Source organism: Prunus avium, chromosome 5 (assembly GCF_965620075.1).
Source record: "Prunus avium chromosome 5, drPruAviu1.hap1.1, whole genome shotgun sequence".
In the NCBI taxonomy this organism is placed as follows: domain Eukaryota; kingdom Viridiplantae; phylum Streptophyta; class Magnoliopsida; order Rosales; family Rosaceae; genus Prunus; species Prunus avium.
Window position 1 is genome coordinate 11,341,181 of NC_142288.1, and position 18,121 is coordinate 11,359,301.

Sequence of the window (18,121 nt, forward strand, 5' to 3'; positions counted from 1 at the left end):
TGAATGAATTTTTTTTTCTGTTGTATTTGGCCCAAGCATGCCAAAAATCATCCTGGTTTTGAACGAAGTGGAGACTTATTTGAGCAAATGCCATTGACATATGATATAATAGCAATATGAGGCCAATATACATACACTATAGACACAATATTAGGGCAATATAAGGATAATACGATAGCAATAGTATGACAATATACATCTAATAGGGTGGCAATATGCATACACTAGCAATACAATACAAAGGCAATATTAAGCAATATACATGCAATATAACAGCAATATTAAGTGATTCTACATACGATACATACACATCCATTACAGACTACATTTTACACATGCAAAACAAATCGCCACCGAAGCTTTAACAATACTATCCCGCGAAGGGAAAACGAAGGCAACAAAAGATCCATGTACTTCGGTATTTAGTTGGTGCATTAAATTGATGGGATTGCAAACTACACCACTAACTCCTTGGCTGTAATTTACAGCAGTAGAGCATTACATTAACAACAATAAATTTAGCTTACAAACGAAAAAACCAAACCTTAATGGGAAATTGGAATTTGTGGATTTCAACCCAAAATAGGACTATGTAACTAAGCATTTATTGGGAATTTCAAAAATTAAAATTGGAAAATAGGAAAATAGCAAAATAGCAAAACTGCAAACTTGGAAAATGGGAAATAAGGAAACGTGGAAAATTCAAAAATTGGAAATATAGAAGAAAATGAAAATTGGAAAATCGGAAAAACCAAAAAATGGAAACTTGGAAAATTGGAAAATTGGAAAGAGGAAAGTAGGAAATAGGATAAAAGGACACTTGGAAAATTGGAAAATTGGAAAAGGGAAAAAAGGACACTTGGAAAATAGGAAAATAGGAAATTGGAAAATTGGGTAATTGGAAAATTGGAAATTGGAAATTGAACAAAAGGAAACTTGGATAATTGGAAAAAGGAAAAAAAGGAAACTCTGAAAACATGAAAATTGGAAAAAAAGAAAATTGGAAAATTGGAAATAGGAAATAGGAAATAGGAAATAGAACAAAAGGAAAGTTAGCAAATTGGAAAATTGGAAAATTGGAAATAGGAAAAAAAGGAAACTTAGAAAATAGGGCAATTGGAAATAAGAAAATTGGTTAATAGAACAATTGGATAATTGGACAAAAACTGAAAATTGGATAAATGGAAATAGGAAACAGGGACACATGGAAAAAAGGAAAATTGGAAACGAATTGAAATTGTGGAAATGGGAAATAAGACAATTACCATATTGGACAATATTAATTACTTTCTCAATTAGCCAAAGCAGGCAACTTTTTTTCATTACATAATGGGAAAATAGGAACATTGAAAAATTGGAAAACTGGAAATAGAACAAAAGGAAACTTGGGAAATATAAGGATGGATAACAATTGTCGTGTCCGTGATATTTGAAATCAGGATTACTTTGAACGAAGTGGAGTGTAATTAGACCAAATGCCATTGACATACGATATAATAGCAATATCAGACCAATATACATCCACTATAGAGCCAATACGGGAGCAATATATGGATGATACGGTAGCAATAGTTTAGCACTATACATCCAATAAGTGGCAATATTCATACACTATATATGCAATACAAAGTCAATATTAAGCAATATACACGCAATATAACAGCAATATTAAGTAAATGTACATACAATACACACACATCCATTACAGTACATTTCACAGATGCAAAACAAATCGCCCCCGAACCTTAACAATACTATCCCGCGAAGGGAAAACGAAGGCAACAAAAGATCCATGTACTCGGGTCAGATGAACTGAAGCAGTACTCACCCTTACTACAGGTCCATCAAAAGATCCATGTCTTTGTTCTTTGTCCTCGCTGCACGCACAAGACTATGATGAGGCATTCCCTCAGCACCCATATTGAGCACATCCCACACACCAGCTACATCAATTTCACTCCAATTGTAGTTTGGTGAGATGACCGAAGCATAATCTCGGAACATTTTGAAGCCGGTGTTGAAACATTCAACCATTTCATGGTTATATTCTTCAGATTTTGTGAATTTTTCGACGGCATCTTTCTTTCGCTGTTCCAATTTCAACTTCAACGACTCTAACTTTTTGCTCCGACTTTTTGCTTTTAGAGTTTGCTTCACTTCTCCAGCAAATGCTTTGTTCAACTTTTTGGCCAAGTTTCCCATCACTTGGCCATCAAGATCACATTTGGTCTCCCACCAATCTGTTGCCTTAGAGAAATATTGGAGCTCCTGCTTCACGGCACAGATTTTGTCAAGGGGATCAGTGCTGTCGGCCTCACTTCCAGATGAAGTGGGATCATCATTGGGAGTCAGCGGTGGAGATGGGAATGGCACATGCCACGGCATGTCCCCCGGGTAACTCACTTGCTCGTTTGGAGGCCGTACATCCGACATCTTCAAGTATTGAAGTATTGAAGTACTACAATTCACAGCTGCCGACTGCAACAAAACAAATAAACGTAGATTCTGTCTGAAGTTGTAAACGACAATATGGTTAGCTTTAGTGGAGAATGTTTGCGTTTGAGTAAGACTGATATGAAGTACTGATATGAATGTGGAGAATGCTTGCCTTTGAGTAAGACTGATATGAAGTACTGATATGAATGTTTGCCTTTGCCTTTGAGTCAGACTGATATGAATGTTTACCTTTCCCGTTAATTAAGCTGCCTATGTTGCTGTTATATATACGAAGGTTCATATATTGGGTATTTTGTTGGTGCATTAAATTGATGGGATTGCAAACTACACCATTAACTCCTTGGCTGTAATTTACAGCAGTACAGCATTACATTAACAACAATAAAATTGGCTTACAAATGAAAAAAAGCAAACCTTAATGGGAAATTGCAAAATTGCAAAATAGCAAAATAGCAATAGTGCAAAAGTGCAAACTTGGAAATTGGGAAATAAGGAAACTTGGAAAATTGGAAAATTGAAAATAGAAGAAAAGGAAAATTGGAAAATTGGAAAATCGGAAATACGAAAAAATGGAAACTTTGAAAATTGGAAAATTGGAAAGAGGAAACTAGGAAATAGGATAAAAGGACACTTGGAAAATTGGAAAATTGGAAAAAGGAAAAAAGGACAGTTGGAAAATAGGAAATTGGAAAATTGGGTAATTGGAAAATAAAGCAACTTGGAAAATTGGAAAATTCGAAATTCGAAGTTGAAGAAAAGGAAACTTGGAAAATAGGAAAAAGGAAAAAAAGGAAACTTTGAAAACATGAAAATTGGAAAAAAGGAAAATTGGAAAATTGGAAATAGGAAATAGGAAATAGGAAAAAAGGACACTTGGAAAATAGGCAAATTCGCAAATTGGAAAATTGGAAAATTGGACTATTGGACTATTGGATACCTGGATAATTGAAAAATAGCAAATAAGGCAACTTGGAAAATAGCAAAATAGGAAATAGAACAAAAGGAAAGTTAGCAAATTGGAAAATTGGAAAATTGGAAATAGGAAAAATAGAAAACTTAGAAAATAGGGCAATTGGAAAAAAGAAAATTGGTTAATAGAACAATTGGATAATTGGACAAAAATTGAAAATTGGATAAATGGAAATAGGAAACAGGGACACATGGAAAAAAGGAAAATTGGAAACGAATTACAATTACCATATTGGACAATTTTAATTACTTTCTCAACTAGGCAAAGTAGGCAACTTTTTTTAATTACATAATGGGAAAATAGGAACATTGAAAAATTGGAAAACTGGAAATAGAACAAAAGGAAACTTGGGAAATTGCAAAATAGGAAAAAATAGGCACAAATAATGAAAAAATGGATAATTTGATAATTGCATAATTGGATGACACATGGAAAATAGGAAAATATGAATAATGGAAAAATGGAAACGAATTGAGATTGCTGAAATGAGAAATAAGACAATAACCATATTGGTCAATTTGAATGAGTTGATCAATTAGGCAAATAGGCAAATCCCTTATTTGAATTACATAATGGGAAAATTACCAACTTCGGAACATCCAAAATAGAAATATATTACAAAAAGGCATACAGTCAATTGGGTAATAACTCCCGCCCAATACTATCCCGCCTAAGACTCCCGCCAATCCCTCCCGCCAATGACTCCCCCTAATCCCTCCCGCCACTAACTGTCTCTGTTACTCCATGTCATTAAAACCTGCCTATATTAATAAACCCAGTTGTTTGAAATCAAAGCTTCCATCACATTAACTCCTGCTTGCAGCCATTACCTTCCCCACTGATTTCACTCCCATCACATTTAGTCCCCCTTTTTTCCAATTAAGTCATACACCAGCCTACAATAAATATCGAAGACCATGGACCATAACCTCACACCAAACCCAACGCTTTCAATTACTGAAGAAGGGGAGACTGAAACAGAAGCCAAGTCACCCAATTCACTCACTGCAGACTTGGTCCATGGCATGCAGTAGTGTCGAGGCAATATCATGTTTTGGAAAAATCTCCATGCAGACATAGTATCAAAAATTGTGGAGGGCCAAGCTAGATGGGATGTCATAAAAAAGCGCACAATTCGCTCTCGTTATCATGCCCGCATGCATCTCGTACATATAAAGGCAATCAAAGGAAAAATTGAAATTGCCCCTACCACTGCAATTATGGTATTCAAGGAATCAGAAGAAATGGCCAAGTTGAAGCAAGAACAAGTGGAAAGGGGATTTGAACTATTTCGTAAGTTTGCAAAAATAGTGGATCCGGCAGGAAACTGGGCCAACATCACTGTGGGCGGGGTCATGAATTTCATGGGTCGTGGTCGCCACACTTGAACAGTATGCAAACTTCGAATTTGTCAACAGCAGGGAAATGGAACTATGAGGTGGCGTCTTTTTGTATTATGTAACCATGGGGTGGCCTGTTGTTGTATTATGTAAGTTTGGAAATAGGATTTTATGGAATGATCATGCCTCTTTTTGTATTTGTGCGTATACAGTTTATTGGTGTCCAGTTGAGTGGCGATATAGCAGCAATAACTATACAATAAACAAGCGTATAATGGCAATATTATGTCAATAAGAGTACAATAGAGAGATGATAGAGTTACAATATGATCCTATTACAGTACGTACTGCATCAGAATGTTTTTCAAATTATTTGGTCCTCAACAATTTGGTGAAAAACATAAAAAAAAAAAAGTAATTACAACCTGGAAAAAGGATGAAGTATACATCCCTTAAAAGACATATGGCCTACATTACAGACCTTCAAAATGAACTCTATATATATAATGCATGCCTTGTGGCACCATCACATCCCCCCCTAAATTACAGAAACATGACACCCCAAAACCTCATGCTCCTTCCTCTTTCAACCCCTAAATTATCCATTGGATGCCCAATACTAGATCACTGCTTGGGAGGTAGGATACCCTGCAACTCCATAACATAATTGGTAGGGGAGAGTGGTTCCGGGAAGACGCAGCTTTGTCTCCAACTTACGGTACGAGCTCAGCTCCCACCCTCACATGGCGGACTAGGGGGCTCCTCCGTCTACATATTCACAGAATTTAGCTTCTCATTTCGTCGATTGCAACAACTAGGCAACCTTTATCATGCATCATACCCCAACTTAATAAGGTTGGAGCCATTGGAAGACATATATGTTCGTGGTGTTCATGATGCTCAAGAACTCATCCATGTCCTTGGAGACATAGAAGCATTTATGGCCATTGATCACACCCGCCTACCTGTCAAACTCATTGTCATTGATTCCATTGGTGCATTGTTCCGATCACAGTATCAGACAACACCGGCAGATTTGAAACGGCGGTCTGAATTGTTCTTCAACATATCTGGGACATTGAAGGGTTTAGCAAATAAGTTTGGGTTGGCGGTGGTTGTCACCAACCAAGTGGTGGATTTTATTGGGCCACATGATGGAGTGAATGGGGCGAGGTTGGGAAACTTGGAGTCCCTGGACACATCAGGCAGACGGGTGAGTCCAGCTTTGGGACTGGCTTGGGCACATTGCATAAATTCAAGAGTGTTCTTGGCAAGACAAGAGCAATCTATTGGGGTTAACATTCGTAATGCTCCTTCAACAACTATATGTAGTCAAACACATAGGACATTTCACCTTGTATTTGCCCCACATCTGGCCTATGCATCCGCTGAATTTGTAATCAGAAAAGAAGGTTTAGTCGGAGTATCAGGGTAACTGTGTAATAAAGGAATTCTAAGAACTTTAATGTTTTGGATCCTTTTGGAATTACATTCCAGGCCTTTTAATTTCGCACTCAAATTATAATAGCAATTTGGAAGCAATACCAGTGCAATAAAAGTACAATAAAATAGCAATCTGGAAGCAATACAGCATGCTGTAGCAATGCAACCCAAATTATGCAAATTTAAAACAATTCCCATTCAACATAACACGAAACCCACCACAAATAAAAGTAAAGTTTACATGACCTACCAAAGCAACACAAATCATATTGTCTAAGATACATTGCGCAATGGAATATTGTTTTTACAGGTGCTTTTATTGTGGCCTCCGGAACCACACCTTAAGCACTTTCTTGTAATGGTGCCCTCTCCGTGCGAGGGAATTCTTAACTTCTTTCGTCTGCCTGGCATGACCCTTGCCATGGGAGGCAGCACAACTTGACTTCGAACATCTTCAGGAATATCCCACCTTCCGTGAGGCTGTACCGGGTAGATGCTATCCGAATAAGCATCCATCCAAGTTTTTCGAGTGTAATACCGAGAAGCCTTTGAGTATACATTTACTTTCAAGAAGCGGCAAACTGCAACTACATGCTTGCAAGGTAGCTGCTCAAGCTGAAACTTTCTACAACTACAACTGTTGTTCGTCAAATCTACGAGGCCATCCATATAACCGTCTAAAACATTATACTGTGCATTATTTACTTTAACCACATTCATCCTTGCAGCATCCTCCAACCTGTTCCTCAACTTCTTCTCTCCAAAATTGGGGCACAATGTTGTTGTGCAATTCAAAGCCAAGTCACGACGTTCGGTGAACCATTTCACAAGGAGATTCATAATTTCCCCTATCAAATGAACCACTGGCATCATCCTTGCAAACCTAAGGACTTAGTTGATTGACTCCGCAATATTTGTTGTCATTACATTGTAGCGGCGTCCATCCATGTGAGCTCTAGACCACTTATGTAACCCTGCGTCTTCAAGATATTGAGCAACATGTTCCTTTCGCTTGATCTTGCGAAAATGACAATCAAATTCAGCAATGGAATAAGATTTCGCAGCCTTCTCAAAGTTCATAAGTATGTGATCATGCTTTTTCAACTTGCAAGTGCGTTTCATGTTCCCCTTCATATGATAAAAGCATATGCCATGTTGCGCCGTTGGAAAAACTTTGTTCCACACATTCTCTATGCTAACATTGCGATCAGAAATAATAACAAGATTGGGACACTCACCAATGGCTTCATGAAGTTTAGTGAAAAACCAATGCCATGATGCATCCGTCTCCAAATCCCCGATCCCAAAAGCAAGAGGATATATATTTCGATTACCATCAAATGCATTTGCTACAAACATAACACCCTTGTACTTGGATTTTAAATGAGTGGCATCCACGGCTATCACTGGCCGCATGGAAGAACGAAACCCTCTAATACATGCGCCAACCGCCATAAATAAATACACAAAGTGATTGTTCTCATAAGTTTGGATGTGTGTTTTTGTGCCGGGATTCATACGCTCCAATTCATAGCAATAAGCTGGAAGGATATAATATGCCTCCTCTGCTGATCCTCTAATGGACAATAGAGCTAACTCCCTTGCTTTCCAAGCTTTCGAATAATGGATGCTGAAACCAAAGTTGTGTTTCACATCTCTCATAATGTCACTTGGTGTGTATATTGTCCGAGAATCCTTAAACTTCCTTTTAAATGAAGTGACTACAAGTGCTGCAGTTGCTTGACGATGGTTGTCACTTACAACCCTCAAATCACATTTATGGATAGTTGTACACCTCACAATCATGAAGCTGTTATCTCCAAATCTCGATGCTCGGACTCGCCATGGGCATGGACGTTGACAACAAACCACAACCAACCTCTTAGTGCAAGACGATTGCACCTTAAATTCAAAGTGGCCTCTTAATGCCATCAACTGTAACTCCGTCAACAATGCTTTCTTAGTAGAGAAAATTTGCCCAACTGTAATTTTCGGATTCCAATGACTTCGCGAAAACCCCCCATCCAAATATGCTCCATCATTTACACCGGCTTCATTGTACCGGTTCTGTTCACCTATTTCATTCGAATAATGTTCACGAATGGGTTCAGATTCTCCTCCTAAACGCATTATTGGCAGTTGGGCAGATGTGTTTAAGCAGCCCAAAATAGGAGGGGAAGAGTACACTGATACTTCATTTCTTTCAGTACCATTATCACCACCATGCATCTCATCCACCTCGCTAAAATCAATCATATCCATAAAATATGTCCCTATTTCACCTCCCACATCAGTGCCATTTGTATTATTCCAAGTTACTTGATTGCTTTCAACAATGCCAACTGAAGAACGACCCATCCGACTACTATCTGTCGTCATATGCATACTATCAACTACATCATTTCTCAGTCCTTTATCTTCTATACTCACGAGTAAGGGAGCTAGTTTTGAAGGTGTTACCTCACAATTGTACTTCATAAAAAATTTTACATCATCATCGTCCTCAATCTTTATGTGCTTCCACTCATTCGAGGCCACCAAAACTGAGAATTTTAAGCTAACCTTGTCTTCCCTGCTGTTTGTATTACGAATCTGATGCACACGGTCCAACAGTTCAGCAAATTTGATGGTCCGTGGAACTATTAAGCCTTTTGACTCACCCCCTTCGTATTTGCACATCTTCTTCGAGGTGACCCATTTTCCATTGTAGCACACGAGAATAACAATTGTCTCCATTTCTGACCATGACAAAACAACATTTCATTAACACAATATAACCACAATAACCATACAATACAATAGCAATATAACAACAATATAAAAGCAATATAATAGCAATATAACATCAACATAACAGCAATACGACAGTGAAATAAGAGGAACGCAACAGTAGTACAACAGTAACACATCAGCAATCACACTATACAGATATACTACATCAAATGGAAAATCCCAAGTTTCAAGATTCACATATCCAGACCAATCTAAGTGCAATTGGTACAAACCCAGATGATTGAGCATGAATATTCAACAAAACCTAACCCAAAGCAATTAAAGCCAAAACGAATTTATCACAAACCCAAACAATCAAAATATAACCCATTTCACATAATCCCACTAATTTTAAGAAAATAACCATCAACACTACCTTTTCGAGGTCGGCAATCCACTAAAGCTTCAAGGTTGCAAGCAGCTATTCAGAAGACATACCTAAAGGGAGGGGTTCGCGATTCCAAACAGAGAGCAAGAGACCAAATAGAGGGAGAAAGATACATAACGAAGCTAGAGAGAGAAAGAGCTGCGCTATGAGAAAGAGAGCAAAGAGAGAGACACAGAGTTGCGCTAGACACAGAGAGAGCCAAGAGAGACACAGTGAGCTGCTTTAGACAGAAACCAAACAGAAACAGAGCTGTGCCAGAGAGAGAGAGAGAGCTGAGTGACCTAAGAGAGAACAAAATTTCTGAAGTTGTGAAAATTCAGCAATAAGTGGACAATAATTTTATATTTATAGGTGATAGTTGTACAAATATTTGGGGGGGGGTGGTGGTATTTTTAATTAAGATTATACAATTAGGGGTATATACCGCTATTTCCCTTTTTAATTTCCTATTTTCTAAAATTCTAAAATTCACTAAAAATGCTTCCGAGTTTCCAAAAATTCTCCAAAAAATACCACACAGTCATATCGACATCTAGTATTTTTCCTTGAAGTCAAAACACCAAAATTCTAACTTCAAATTCTTCGTTATTAATTTACCCTCAAATATAATAGTAGTATTTAATTGTGGAAATAATAATGTGAGCTTCGGAAAAATTTCAGAATATTAGTACGGTCACTATAATACTTGCACGGTCCTATTTGAGGGTAAGTTGAATTTTTCCACAATTAAATGTTTCTATGACTTGTTCACATAGCTTGGCCAACATATGCATAAAAAGTAAAGAGGTGAAGGCATCTCAACCATGTGATTAACAATTTCCCATCTAATTGAAATAAATCATTCGAAGTGATCTTCTAATCATTTCATTTGGTTTACGTCTATGATTCTTGTCAGCTCACTGCTCATATACTATATTAATTCCAGGCATTGCATGTTTCTTTGCTTGGTCAGTATTTTTAGTTAGTTGAGTCAAGTTAGGAGGTGTGCCTGCGGATGTAGATAGATGGGAAAGAAGAATATGCATATCTCAGCAGTATGAAGATTATATTTTACTATTCATACAAAATAATTTTAGAAAGCTATAAAAATAGTCCCCGTTCTTCCTCCAAGTTAAGCAACATATCCATATTATGCATTAGCACATGAAATACAGGCGTTTGGCTAGTCTAGCCTTAAATGGTAGAAAACAAAATTCAGTGACAAGTATTGCAAACATTTCTAAGTGCAAGGAAGAAAAACATGGAAAGAAAAGATTTTCTAACTATATGCTAATTAGGTTATCTCCAACCTAAGAGGCTAAATCCAAACTATCCCAGATTATAGCCCAAAACCTCTCCCAACCCAAGAAAATGAAGGAGCCAAAATTTGGGAAAATCCAAACTTGGACCCAAATACCAGTCCAAGTATTGCCTGTTTGAGCTCAAATGCCAATAGGAGAACAAGCAGAAGCAAATTCTTTCTGCTCTTTTGTTCGAAACGATCTTCCATCTTCATGCATTCAAGGGCCCATACCGATCTTCTTACCTTTGTTCTGCTTTCCATTTCCCTTCTTGTTCTCTCTGAACACATGGGCACCAGAGCTGCGGTCTCTAGACGGAGTTGCATGTAACAAATGCTTCACATCAAGTACACCATTTCTAAAGCGACCTTCACTTGCTTTCAGAACCCTGTTCTCAGGCCTTTGCTTCTCCATTGATCTTCTAGAACCACCACTGAAATTGCCACCAAAACGTCCAAGAACCATATTCTATGCAGATTGATTATTGAGTTAGTAAAAGTTGACCATGCTTCCCCATTCAACAGGGGCAATGGAAGCGAATAATCACCTGTTCCAGCAGTTTTTTCTCCCTTTCCTTTTGATTCTTCATTACCACTCTTGCTATACTTAGAGGAAGTCTCTGCTTCTTTGGAGGCTGTTTCAAGGGCAGGCACACATGAATATTTCTGGAAGACATGCAAATGAATATTTCTGGAAACTGGAAAGCATGCAAATGAATAAATACACAACCATAGTTGAAGGAAGCAGTGCTACTTGGAGCTCAGTGTACAACAGAAGGAAACCAATGTCCTATTTCTGTTAATGAGCTGTGTGCTTTACACTGATATTAGCCCCATCTGTTTTAATGAACCAAAGTAATAACCTAAACAACGGTATGTCACAGCAAATCACCAGCCCGCTGAAAACGGGATTGGAACCACCACATCCACATTAACAGAACAAAACCATCATCATAACAGGCAACACACCTTAAAAACTAACTGCTATATGCTACATCAGCCCTCCAATCCACATTAAGCTAAAATGATGGACTATCTCTAAACTCATTAGAACTCAAAGCTTAATATTAATTTCAGGTATGAACTTTTTCCATGGTCAATTATCCAAGCAAGTATTTATACCTTATGATGTACCTTAGCCTTTCAAATCATCGTGGATGGGTTGAATTTAGGAGATGGGTCATCAATAAACTAGCCCGAATAGGATTTACATGCAAAAGATGCCAGAGGATTCAATTGTATCATGATGATTGTGACATGAGATTTTCGATTGAAGGAGGTAATTATCAAACCGGCTACAGGTACATGACAACAAAGCTTGTAAAGTGTGGAAATAATAGGCACTATGGAAATTCTCCCGCTCACTTATCTTTCCAATAGTGAATCCTTTTCCCTTTCCCACAACAAACCAGAACTCAAAATAAAGCAGTGCATAGCTTAATATGTTACTTTTGAATAAGATAAGGGCCAAGGTCCATACCTTTCCACCTAGAGAAATCACTTTCCTATTCTCCAACTCCTTCCTTTGCTTCCATGTCATATGAGAAGAACCTGCGATGCAAAAGTTTGAAGTGAAAAAGCAGACTAAAACTAGCTTTAACACAACTGAAAAGGCACACATTCAAACATATGAAGTTGTTCTATCGTATTACTTATATAATAAGTTCAATGCACAAATCATGAAGATTGATATCTCATTATATATATATATATATATATATATATATATGGGGCAGATCAATGACACTATGTTTTTTACACAAGTTTTGACACAAATTGTAATAAAGTATAACTTTATTTCCCAGCTCATGAAATGTCTCACTATGGTTGAATCCAATTTCCCCACATCCTAATTAAGCAAGGTGTAGCAGGTTATTATAAATTAAGACATATTTTACTCATCACATCATGGCTTTTCTACTGTAAGACCTCTTCCTAAGAATCTTCCAAAATATAAATATGATTTTGCAGATATGTACACATTCTCTCAAGAAGGAAAACTTTAGCAATACTATTGTTTCACAAAGATATAAACAAAAATATCTCTTCACTTCCCGGTAATAATAAATACCAACAATTAGTATAGATGATTACGAGAAAAAAACTCCATGATAACAGGTGAACTGGTAAATAGCACCCCTTCATACTGTAAATAGATCTTGATCATTCATAGGGTAAAGGAGTTTTCCCTCATGCTTTAAATTTTGGTAACACTATATCCATTTTGAACTGAACAACGACGCAATTGCAGTTTTCTCAACCAACTATTTACTAGAATATAACCATGCCTCAAGTTTAATAGTGGCACCTCAAAGGTTCCAAATCTTCACTGCACCTTGATACCAATGAGACCATGGATTTCAGAATCCAAATTCAGTTGTTAATGAACCCTAATTAGACAGGACTGTATGTAAATTTAGGAGAATCAAGTTCAAACTCATGAAAGATCCCTCCAACCTTTTGAATTCTAGTGCATCTAACCATGTATGACATATTCCATAACCTCTTGATTAATAGCTCTTATGAAACATCTTTGGTGCACTCTAACTCTCCAACTAGAGCATCTCGAGTCTAGTCAATTTTTTTATTTGTAGTTTGATTAAACTAAGACTTTAAGTCCATCAAATGCCATGATAGACTTGCAAATCAAGAATGCAGTCCTGGACATGCAACAGAACTTGATTAAGCAAGAAACTAGCTCCATATTCACATGGTTAAGAGACACTTGTCATATAAGCAAACATATACTTCACTCTGTTAAGTGTCAATGCTGATTTCCAGATTCAATGACAATCTCAAATAAGCTCAAAATACAATCCATTCACTTCTAACACGTATCCATAATCACAGCACAGAGAACATAAGTTCATCAAGAAGTTTGAAATTGATTTAAAGATACAGCTGACAATCCAAAACTGGTGCAATGTACTTTTTGACACTACAGTTTCTTAAGTAATTCAGGTCATCCAAGCCCGAAACTGACCAACATAATCACTATATGCCAATCCTTTACAAACTAGCATGTCAGCATCATGTAGGACCAATTCACTCTGTTGAGTGTCAATGCTGATTTCCTGATTCAATGACAATCTCAAATAAGCTCGAAAAACAATCCATTCACTTCTAACACATATCCATAATCACAGCACAGAGAACATAAGTTCATCAAGAAGTTTGAAATTGATTTCAAGATACAGCTGACAATCTAAAACTGGTGCAATGTACTTTTTGACACTACAGTTTCTTAAGTAATTCAGGTCATCCAAGCCTGAAACTGACCAACATAATCACTATATGCCAATCCTTTACAAACTAGCATGTCAGCGTCATTTAGGACCAACCTAATTTCATTCATCCTTAAGCTATTCATTACAACTAATTTCTCATATTTTGCTGGTTGATTTTACAAGAAGGAAGATGCAAAATAGTCAGATTAGAATAATTAATTCAAATTTTTTATCAGTTTTCACAATATACTTCATATTATCATTGTATCAGCAAGAATCACAAAATTAAGAGCATAGTTAAACAAACAGAGCTACCAATATGGTTACATGTGCTTTTTTCGGTTGATAACCTTCCATTAAAACAACAAAAGAAAGTGGATGAATCATGAATGTGAAAAACAAGAGACAAATACACATACCCAAAAGCTCAATCTGTTTCGAAATCTCCCTCATGTCCATTTTTTGGATCTCGGTGGCAATTTCTTGGTTATCAGTGTCCATGTTTTGGTCCTTCCTATCCATTTGTCTCGTAGAGGGTCTCCCTTTGTTTCTTCCCTTATTCTTATGCATTTTTTGGACTTCTTTGAACAATTTGAAGGAACAAAGTATTGCACAATTTTGTAAAACCCAATAACCTGCCAGGGAGAAACACAGCCCTCAGAGGTTAACCTTCACATTTCGTTTTCTCAATGGAAAACCACAAATTAAAATTAAAATTAAATGAAATACCTCATCCACTTTACCAGCCTACAGGATGAAGCACGAATTTGAAATAAATAAATAGAAAAAATAACCTCAACCACTTCCACCAAACGAACCACGGAAGGTGAAGCACAATTTTAAAATTTTTATTAAAAAAAAAATGAAAGATGACAGAATGTGATTCCACTCTGTATGTTTTGATCAAAACACAACAATCAAACATACAGAAAAAAAACAAAACAAAACAAAAAACAAACAAACCTAGGCAACTAATAGGAAGATAAGAAAATCATTAGGAAGAGAGGGAGTGCAGGGGAACAAAAGTGAATGCCAAAATCACCTACCCAAGAAAAACTTTAAAGTTAAAACCTCTAAAATAAATATATAAAAAAAGCTTTTGTTGCAATAATATTTGACACACCAGATAACCATACAGAAATAAGTACATATAAAGTACAGAAAGAAAGAGACAACCCTAATCATTTGAAAAGGAATCCGGTCTTGCATTGAGTAGAGGAATGATTCAATTCTTTGTTTAAAAGATCAAACACCAAAATAACCCCTAGGAAGGAACACTTACAATCAATCCAATCTCTCAACAGAAGAGAGTCACACACAGATGTATTTCTCTATGATAAAACGTCACCTTATCTACTCTAGGACAATAAATTAAACTACCTTTCCAGCCTCCAAGCTCCTGTTTTGATTTGAATAAACAAATACAAATAAATAAAGAATTGCAAGAACAACAATCTATTAGGGTGTCAAATACTGAAAAGGGCACTGCAATTTGCACCGACTATTTTCATTACTCAAATATTGTCTAGTTTTCAGAGAGCACAAACATAAGAACTAACAAGCGAAAATTCTATTAATGTTCCTATTTTTCTGGATTCAAAACAATAGATATAAGTATACTTCTGCAATACACACCAAAAAAGATAGAAGAAAAAGAGATGAAATACAGGAACGGGCTTACTTACAATTAGAAGCTGAGCTAGAGCTATTCGGAACGCCAAAGAGAAAAGAGATACAAAGATTGAGGTCAGGTCGCTGAAGCAGACTTCAATTTTGTTTCAGGAAATTTGGTGTTTTGGGGAAAAAGATGCCTAATATGGCGTTGCTGTAGGAAAAAAAAATTTAATAAAAAAGCAAACGACGCCGTTTTTAGCAACACTTTCCTTTTTCAAAATGAAAAATCAAATTTGGTCTTTGAAAAAAAGTGGCTTATTCTTATTATTTATTAGGGTGGTCATTCCCACATCGAAACATCCAAATCCCTATTTCAAACCCTAAACCCAGTCCCCTGCCTGAGACATTACTCTCTCTCTCTCTCTCTCTCAAGTTCTCAACCACTCAAAACTTGTTCACTCATTAACAATGGCGGACGAGGATTACAACGACATGGATATGGGGTTCTCTCTCTGCCTCCCTTTTTAAACTGTGGTTGTTTCTGTGTTTTGTGTATATGAATTTGACTCCCTTTTAATTTATCTAATGCAGATATGAAGATGAGCCACCAGAGCCAGAAATTGAAGTGAGCTTTTCTTTTTGTTTTGTTAGTTCACTGTATCTTAATATGAAAGAGAAAGTTTTTGAAGAAGAATAATGGAATAATGGACAGGAAGGTGCAGAGGAGATAATCTATGGGACAGGAAGGTGCAGAGGAATAATGGACAAAAATAATTGCTAAACTGACGAGTTAATCTATGGGACGATGACCCTGCAGCTAGCTTATATATAAAATATACAGACAACTCTGCAGCTAGCTCAATAAGCTACATTGGCAAAAGAATCAATAATAATAACCCCAAAAAAAACATAAGCTCGCAGACAAAGGCAAAGGAACCTTGAAACGAATACACACCCACATGACCAACTTCCAACTTCTAACTTTTTACTTCAATTATATAAATGAATTGTTATATTCTTTCTTCCAACAGATAGTAAAGAAATTCAGATTTAATCCAGAAGTATAAAGCAAACATTCAAGACTTAGAAAATAATCAATCAGACTCAAAGCATTAAAACATAAAAAAATGAATTAACTACTGGGTACGTGTGCAAGTGAAACATCTCAAATTTGACACAGAACCCACATCAAATGCAAAACAGGGCATTCATATTAGACACAAAACCCTACTCAAATTTGACATAGAACCCACATCAAATGCAAAACAGGGCATTCATATCAGACACAAAACCCTACCCAAATTTGACATAGAACCCACAATAACCACTTGAAAAAGAAAAGTCATAGTATTCAGAAAACTTGGAGAAGGGAAAAAAGAAACAAACCAAGCTACCACAACTGATAAACAGAAAGCAGAAAATCAGAAAGTCAAAAGACATAAAAACAGAGTCCTTTTCAAGCATACACTTACAAAATCACAAATCCAACACCACAATGCAATTTCAACACCTCCAATCAAATCTGAAATCAAAAATAAAAATCCAATACCACAAATAAATATAGAAATTGAAACAGCGAAACAAAATCACAAACGCATTAATAAAATTGAAACAAAAAGGAAAAAGGGAGATGATACCTTGATACAGACAGCGGATGCGAGAGAGAGGCGGTGGTTGTGACTGGTGAGACCGTGAGAGGGAGACGGAGATGGTGAGAGAGACACGCAGAGGGAGACACAGTGATAGAGGGAGGCCGTTGTCGATGGTAGCACAGACGTGGAAATGCCGATTATGAAATTGAAAGTAGAGGGGATCTTAGAGCAAGTTCCCTAGTGGCAGCCTTGCCTTTTTTGGTTCCACCCTAAAAGACTAGGGCAAGGGCAAGAAAAAAATATATATACAATAAAATATAAATAATTTAGAAATGTAAGAAATAAAATGATTATGCAAGAAAAAAATAAATATGGAAGAAAATATAAAAAATTTACAAATGCAAGAAAAAAAAAATTACAAATTTACAAATATTTACAATTTATAACTATTGGAAGAAGAAGAGTTTGTATGAGGATTTGGTGTGGAAAGTGAATAAAATTGCTATATATTTATAGGGAAAACATCCATAAATTTTTGGTATTTTTTTTAAAAAAGATTTTGAATTTTTTTGGATTTTTTTGGCTCGCTGATGTCAGCGCCTTCGGGCTTGAGCCCAGGCTGGTGGGTCCCAATGCTTGCCCAAGCTGGTTTTGTTGCGCTGGAGGGGGATTTAGGCTCTCGGGGGGCCTATTGCCAAGGCAGGGCCCTTGTGCTGGACATGCTCTTAGGTTTTCAACGAATTTAAGACTGTGTTTTCGTTCCTCCCAGAATAAAAGTGGCCATGGAGAGAGAGGCTTACCTTGAGAGCATAGAGGTGTGAGTGTCTTGTGATCCTGAATGGTTGCTAAATGGAAGAGAAGGATGGAGGGTTTGGGGTGGAGAGAGAGGGAGAGAATTTGGGGTCAGAGAGGGCGAAAGAGAGAGAGAGGGTTTGTGGTTAGGTTAGGGACGAGAGAGAGAGAGAGAGAGAGAGAGAGAGAGAGAGAAATTTCAAAGGAATAAAACCGCAAAATGGAAATTTTGTGAAAAAAGGCGCTC

General features: G+C 36.8%; 2 protein-coding genes, 1 long non-coding RNA gene and 2 pseudogenes across 4 annotated transcripts; 2 read left to right on the forward strand and 3 right to left on the reverse strand.

The window, feature by feature from the left end:
- Nucleotides 1-1,833: 1,833 nt before the first annotated feature.
- On the reverse strand, nucleotides 1,834-2,433 carry LOC148294290 (uncharacterized). The gene has a single exon (XM_088253103.1). The coding sequence runs from the start codon at nucleotides 2,431-2,433 to the stop codon at nucleotides 1,834-1,836; it is 600 nt and encodes a 199-aa protein (XP_088109229.1).
- A 2,854-nt stretch (nucleotides 2,434-5,287) lies between these two features.
- LOC110757388 (DNA repair protein XRCC3 homolog pseudogene) lies at nucleotides 5,288-6,202 on the forward strand (annotated as a pseudogene).
- A 217-nt stretch (nucleotides 6,203-6,419) lies between these two features.
- On the reverse strand, nucleotides 6,420-9,004 carry LOC148294291 (uncharacterized; annotated as a pseudogene).
- Nucleotides 9,005-10,396: 1,392 nt separating this feature from the next.
- On the reverse strand, nucleotides 10,397-17,366 carry LOC110773781 (uncharacterized). 2 transcript variants are annotated; one of them, XM_088253549.1, is made up of 6 exons: nucleotides 17,128-17,366; nucleotides 16,963-17,012; nucleotides 14,296-14,511; nucleotides 12,130-12,200; nucleotides 11,198-11,284; nucleotides 10,397-11,118 (listed from the first exon to the last, which is right to left on the reverse strand). In XM_088253549.1, exons 3-6 carry the CDS (start codon nucleotides 14,444-14,446, stop codon nucleotides 10,870-10,872), a joined length of 558 nt encoding a protein of 185 aa, XP_088109675.1. In that variant the 5' UTR covers nucleotides 14,447-14,511; nucleotides 16,963-17,012; nucleotides 17,128-17,366; the 3' UTR covers nucleotides 10,397-10,869. The 2 variants fall into 2 exon arrangements, with proteins under 2 accessions (XP_088109675.1, XP_088109674.1); XM_088253548.1 differs by lacking the exon at nucleotides 16,963-17,012.
- LOC148294292 (uncharacterized) lies at nucleotides 15,857-16,217 on the forward strand. The gene is made up of 3 exons (XR_015835997.1): nucleotides 15,857-15,993; nucleotides 16,082-16,115; nucleotides 16,203-16,217. It is a non-coding gene; the product is annotated as an uncharacterized LOC148294292 (long non-coding RNA).
- Nucleotides 17,367-18,121: the final 755 nt, after the last annotated feature.

Excerpts from the sequence above, each read along its gene's own strand:
- LOC110773781 (XM_088253548.1), bottom strand. The coding sequence starts at position 14,446 with ATGCATAAGAATAAGGGAAGAAACAAAGGGAGACCCTCTACGAGACAA. Across the intron at positions 12,201-14,295 it reads GAAACAGATTGAGCTTTTGG|GTTCTTCTCATATGACATGG; the intron begins GTATGTGTATTT and ends TTTGCATCGCAG. Across the intron at positions 11,119-11,197 it reads AGAAAAAACTGCTGGAACAG|AATATGGTTCTTGGACGTTT; the intron begins GTGATTATTCGC and ends CAATCTGCATAG.
- LOC148294290 (XM_088253103.1), bottom strand. The coding sequence starts at position 2,433 with ATGTCGGATGTACGGCCTCCAAACGAGCAAGTGAGTTACCCGGGGGAC.